Genomic DNA, 5,909 nt, shown 5'->3' with positions numbered 1-5,909 from the left:
GGGTTTGGTTTTACAAAAAAAGAAGGGTAAAAAATCTTTTCAAAAACTTTTTTTTTTTTTTTTTTTTTTTTTGTTTCTTTTTTACTGACCCCACGAAGATCAGCCAGTGCAGCAGTATTGCTTAGTTTAAAAACTTCATTTACAAGTTTACATTTTAAGCACATAATCTGCATAAGGAGAACATAAGAAATATTTTTGGATGATTCAGACTGTTGTCTGGAAAAAAAAGTAAAAAAAAGTTGACTGAAAATACAAAATTCACAACAAATATATGTATTTTAGTTTTAATAATTTTTACTAGAGTCGGGGTAGTTTATAAACCTTCATATGAAGTGTAATTTATTGTCCCAGCTGTTGTCAAGCATGTAATTTCAAACAGATGACAGAATACTGACCTCTTCTGGGCAGAGTGGGTGTCCACACTGACTGAAGTGAGAGCAGACAGAAGGGAAGGACATGAGGTACCGCTTCATGGTCATCTCCTCACTGCTCTGAGTGAACATCTTCTCAAAGACACGAGGATAGAAGCTGGGGGAAAAATAATAGATATCCCCTTTGAATATGGAAGAAAACTCAAAGCAGAAGAATATAGAGCAGAGACTGACCACAATATGGAGAGCTCCGAGGTTTCATAGAGCATTTCTTCCACACTGTCCACCATCCTGGTGTGAAACTGGATCATGTTCATCACTTTAGCCATGTCAGGATAGTCTTTCAGTGGAAGGGGTGCTTTATTTACACTCGTATAAGCCTGAAGTCAAATTACAAGCCATGCTTATTAGAAAAATGTAAGCTTTACTCTCAGTTGTATTTTTTTTTAAATACATGTGAAAAAGCACATAAAAAGGAAACCTGTAGTCTTAGCCAGTCCATTCGCAGTCCTCTGAAATCAAACTCCTCTTTGTTGTCCACTGCGCAGAAAAATACATTCAAATATATGCATCATACAACACACTTTTCTAAAGTAGCTTGTGAATGTTCATGCAATCACTTATCTTATGTCAATTATTTACAATTAACTGTTATTGTTTTAGTAGAAATCAGTTTTCCCTGTTTCATCAAAGGTTTTTTTTTAATAATTATTATTGATCCTGCTTGATTTGTAACAGCAAAAAAGAGTACAACTTCAAAGGGGGATAATGGTTTTAATAGGTATCATTACAAGCAGCAACATTATTGATTTAGATAATATTCCTCTGACTCCTGGTTCAACATACTTCTTAAATTTGAGAGAAAAATCTTGTCAGGTCAAATTAAATTAAATATTAATATAATATGTTTCCCTTTAAAGTAAATTTATTCATCCCAGGTCCAGGATATTGTAAAAGCCGATGGAATGTACTTAAATAAATACTGTGCTACTGTTTTTAATTTTAGGTTTTTGGAAATAATTATATTAACATACGGTATTTTCCGGACTATAGAGCGCACCTCATTATAAGCCACAAAGTTTAAAAAGTTAAAAAAATAAATAAATAAATAAATAAAAACTGGAAACGTACATATATAAGCCGCACCCTGGTATCTCCACCGCTCTGTTTTCCACAATAAATCTTTTCCTTAACAAATCTGCTATTAAGGACGCAGCACTCCGTCTCCAACGCCGAACCATGGATTCGTTCACGCCGAGCTTACGTGCAGCGGCTATCGATCTGTACTATCAGATCGATAGCCTTCAACTTAAAAGCGGCATCATATGAACTTCTTCGTGTGGTTTCCATGATGAGGGGGTTTGAGTTTGAGAGCATTTCTCAGTCGTGCCTGCTGCTAGCATGTGCTTGAAAATCAGCTCTTTCTTCTTTGATTTCCAATTTTGACTTCCAATGATTCACTTCCTGCTAACGTGCCCCCTGGCGGTTGAAGAAAAATCTACAGAAAAGCCGCACCGGCTATAAGCGGCGTAGTTCAGAGCATGGGGAAAAAGTAGAGGCTTAAAGTCCGAAAAATACGGTACATGGTAGATATACAGCTTGTTACATTAGTTAAGTATTTTCCCACTATATAAAGAAAAAATGTTGGTATAAATAGAGAAAGTTCTTCTGTTATTTTCACTTCTTATACCATGTTTTGTGGGTATTACCTTGTTTAATAGAAAGAGCAGAAAGGGTTGAGACAAACGAGCTCATCAGAACCGACTCCTCCTCTGGACAAACGTACATGTTCTGAAATAACAAAACAAAAAAAAAGAGAGAGAGTCATCATTAATGTTGCTGATGTAATTCAACTAGATGACTCATTCAGTATCCTTATCTTTTCCCCAGCTTTGGCCTGGAGATTTATAAAACATGCCTGGACATGGTGTTAACGTTCTGTACCTGTATGGTGTCATTGAGAAGCAAGGCATCAAACTGTGCAAGATATTGAACATGGTAACGCTGGACTACATGGTTGTACTTTTTCATCAGTCCTCTCAACTTCTCCATAAAATACAGCAGCTCAGCCATCTGACTGAAAAGAAGAAGAAAAAAAAACATATTAGACTCAGATCTATTTTGGCATCATTCAGCTTCTTCTTCATCACTTGAGATAATGATAATTATATGCTGTTCTCACCAAGGGTTCATAAAAATCAAATAATTAAAAGAGGTTTACAGATAGTTTAGCTACGCCTCATTTAATCCAGAAATGGCGCCTTTTGTGAGACAAAGCTTCAGTTTATCGATGCCAGATATCTGCACGCTTGTATGACAGCAACAACAGCATGTAATTACAGCAGTCTAGGGTTAACTTCCTGGGCACCTACTTGTCATTGTAGTCATCTACCGTCTTCATCTTTGGCATGTTCTCTGAGTGTCTGACGAGCCACATGACCTCGTCACGGGAAAATGACAAAGCCATCATGACAAATAGGGCCTTTGGGATTTGATTAGTCCAAAGAGCAGAACAAAATGATAATATTAGGAAAGGTCAACTTTTTTTTGTGGATGGAAACTGGATCAGGAAAAGTAAACACTTTAGTCTTCCAGCTTCTCATGCAACTCCCACCTTTGGTCCAAGAAGTCCAGGTTCATCTTCAAGAACTTTGAACAGTTCCTTCAGTGCTACTCTCAGAAAATGCCTCCGCTCTCTGTGCATTGCTCCACTGGTAACATACAGTAAAGCAAATCATTGAGCCTAAATACATGGTACTGAATAGTTTCAAAAACAAACAGGGGAATATTCTTTTACCAGTTGGCCAGAACGTGCTCACGACATTCCTTGATGTCTGCAATGCGCTTGCTGTATCTGATTAAGAAAGAGGAAAGCTGTCAAAAACAGTTTATGGTTTATAGAAGAAAAAAAGATGATGATTAGAAGATGTCACACATCTTAGATTAAATCCTGGCTTAATTTAGCTCTAGCAATACTCTTTATTTTCAATACAATAAAATGTTCAACGCAGAAATAAGACAGTAACTGGGCTGTGATCTGTAAAACATGTTCATCGTCACACTTTTCCTTTGTAGAGAACCTTTTATAATTGCTTGTCAACTTTGATTTTCTTCATTCTCAAAATGTAATCCGTTGATGTTCCGAAGCTGTCAGTGTGGGAGGAATGATTAAAAAAATATGGCCTCTGTGCTTCCCAAGCATTTTAAAAAAGTGTTCATCATATCATGTTACCATTCATTTCTGATCTGATGTAAAACTATTCCTCCAAACATATGAAAAGAATCTAAAAAAAAAAAAAATTATAATAATCCAAAACAATTCAATCAAAGCAAAAATAATTTCTGTAAAGTTTTCAAATGATAGTCAGATGGGGATCTCTTGGGATGGCACACCAAAATGACAGTATTTGCAAAAGTTTTATGAAAATGTTTGCCATGTGTAAAGGTCTGGAGTGATGAATGGTTGTTGTGATTGAAATCAAATCTTTGTGGATAATGCATGTTGTTAACATATGTTCTGTTTCTTTTAGACTTTTATTTTCCAGAGATGTCTGAAACAAACTAAAGTAAACAATTGAATAACTATTGTGACTTTGTAAAGTTAATTTATTGTTCTCCCACTCTAGATTTAATTATATTTAAAAAAAGAAAAAAAAACTGCATGAAGCCGTGTGCCCTCTTGGTGGCGCCAGTGATCAAAGCAAAAATTAAGAAGCACAATTGAAATTGAAGATTCTGAACACATTCTATCTATGGGTTGATATTAAGAGAATCAAGATCATCAGTGAAGACTGTGTACCCTTTTATGCCATCAAAGAGGTCCTCAGAGACTTTGTGTATGTTGAGGACTTCTTCTCTGGTGAGGTTAAGGAAGAGGCCGCTCCGCAGAGCCATTTTCCAAAGCTCCAGGGAGGCCTGGTTTGTGTTCAGACTGCTGTGGCACAACAGGAAACCAACTAAAGAAGAAACATCAGGAATGGTGATCAAATATTTTTGACAATATTATTTTTCTACAAGTCACTTCATAGTCTCAATTCTTTATATAAGCTTAACCAAAGCTAAATCCAAATTTGTCAACATCTATTGTGATAGAAGATAAATAATAGAAAGCTGAAATTATTTTTGAATGCTTTAAAAAATAAAATTTTACCTGATGATGTCTAAATAGATAATGAACTATCTCAGGAAAACCTGTTTAAATGAACATGTTTTTGCTGTATCCAGCTGACTTTAAAACAAAATGGAGCTGTAAGTCGGGCCCAAACTTCTTGAAGTTATTTATCTCAATTTGTAATTTGATTTTGCATCAAGTCTATGTTATGTTATTTTTTAACAATTCAGACAAAGGCTTCATTCAGAATAAGAATGACTTACTAATGATCCAGCGCTCCATTATTTCCATAGACAGGTATTCACATGCCATCTGTGGGGATGACAGTTCATTAGACACCGACACACATTAACATTCTTTATCTGAGAGAAATGAATAGAAATTAAGCTGCCATACAATCTGTCAAACGAATTCAGGGCACCCCACTGAAAAAAAGTCTGTTCTTCATTAAGAAATGTTTAGATCTTGATGTCTAATCATATGCCTTCTGTCTTTGGGGAAAAAAATTACATGATTGCATTTACGCAAACAATTAACCTTCTCTTATTTATTAAACAAGACATATGTTTCTTAACCAAAAAAAAGTTAGGACACCCTATCCCATAACAGCTATTGTTACCCCCTTTGGCTAAAATAACTGCAGTGAAATGGTTTTCGCAGCCATCTACCGCTATGATGTTGGTCTGTGGGAAGTTTTCCCACTCCCCTCTTTCAGCTGTGAGATGTTGGAGGAGTTTCTGGTATGTCCATGTTTTAATATCCCACAACACATCAATGACGTCAAGGTCTGAGCTTTGACTTGGGCTAAGATTTCCATTTCCTAGTTTTCAACCTTTGAATGTCTTTGTCAACTCTTTCTATTTTTTTATCTACTCCAAAATTTATATATTTTCTTTAAACATCCAACTATATTCCCTTTTTGCAAACCGTTAGCTCATTAGCTATTACGGTTCCTCCTGTGATTTCCTACGACAGTCCTGTTTTCTCTGTTGGCTTTTTATTCCTTGATTTGTGTTTGTGCTCCATGGACTCCCTGTAATTTCTGTATTTATTTATTTATTTATGTTTTGCTTTTTCTCTTTTAATTCAATTGAAATCAACACAATGTCTCAGCCAGCTGCATTTAATGCTCATCACCATCATTCGCCATGACACGTTTCATTGGAACTATTTGATGTTGGCTTTAATGTAAGAGACCTGATTTACTCCTGCATAATTGTATTACTTTTTGCAGAACACTTTCAAAAGTTTGTTCTCTAGTTTACATTGCTTACATTTTTCACTGCTTTTAAATTCTGCTAAATAATTGTGTATATTTGAAAATGCCACTTAAGCACAATTGTATAATTCCATTTTTTTTTTTTTTTTTTTTTTTTTTCAAAATAAAAATTTTTGGGAAAACAAGGATTTTTTATTTTAACCTTTTT

At 35.2% G+C, this 5,909-nt stretch overlaps 1 protein-coding gene across 1 annotated transcript; it reads right to left on the bottom strand.

Moving 5' to 3' along the window:
- Positions 1–272: 272 nt before the first annotated feature.
- On the bottom strand, positions 273–4,788 carry LOC106943915 (nck-associated protein 1-like). The gene is made up of 10 exons (XM_015027211.1): positions 4,746–4,788; positions 4,171–4,327; positions 3,169–3,225; positions 2,986–3,082; positions 2,744–2,853; positions 2,316–2,448; positions 2,081–2,162; positions 853–911; positions 606–751; positions 273–528 (listed from the first exon to the last, which is right to left on the bottom strand). Exons 1-10 carry the CDS (start codon positions 4,771–4,773, stop codon positions 372–374), a joined length of 1,026 nt encoding a protein of 341 aa, XP_014882697.1. The 5' UTR covers positions 4,774–4,788; the 3' UTR covers positions 273–371.
- Between the last annotated feature and the right edge of the window lie 1,121 nt (positions 4,789–5,909).

Source organism: Poecilia latipinna, unplaced genomic scaffold (assembly GCF_001443285.1).
Source record: "Poecilia latipinna isolate Pla-1442-1.1 unplaced genomic scaffold, P_latipinna-1.0 Scaffold6400, whole genome shotgun sequence".
NCBI lineage: Eukaryota > Metazoa > Chordata > Actinopteri > Cyprinodontiformes > Poeciliidae > Poecilia > Poecilia latipinna.
This window is presented reverse-complemented; position numbering and strand designations above follow the sequence as displayed.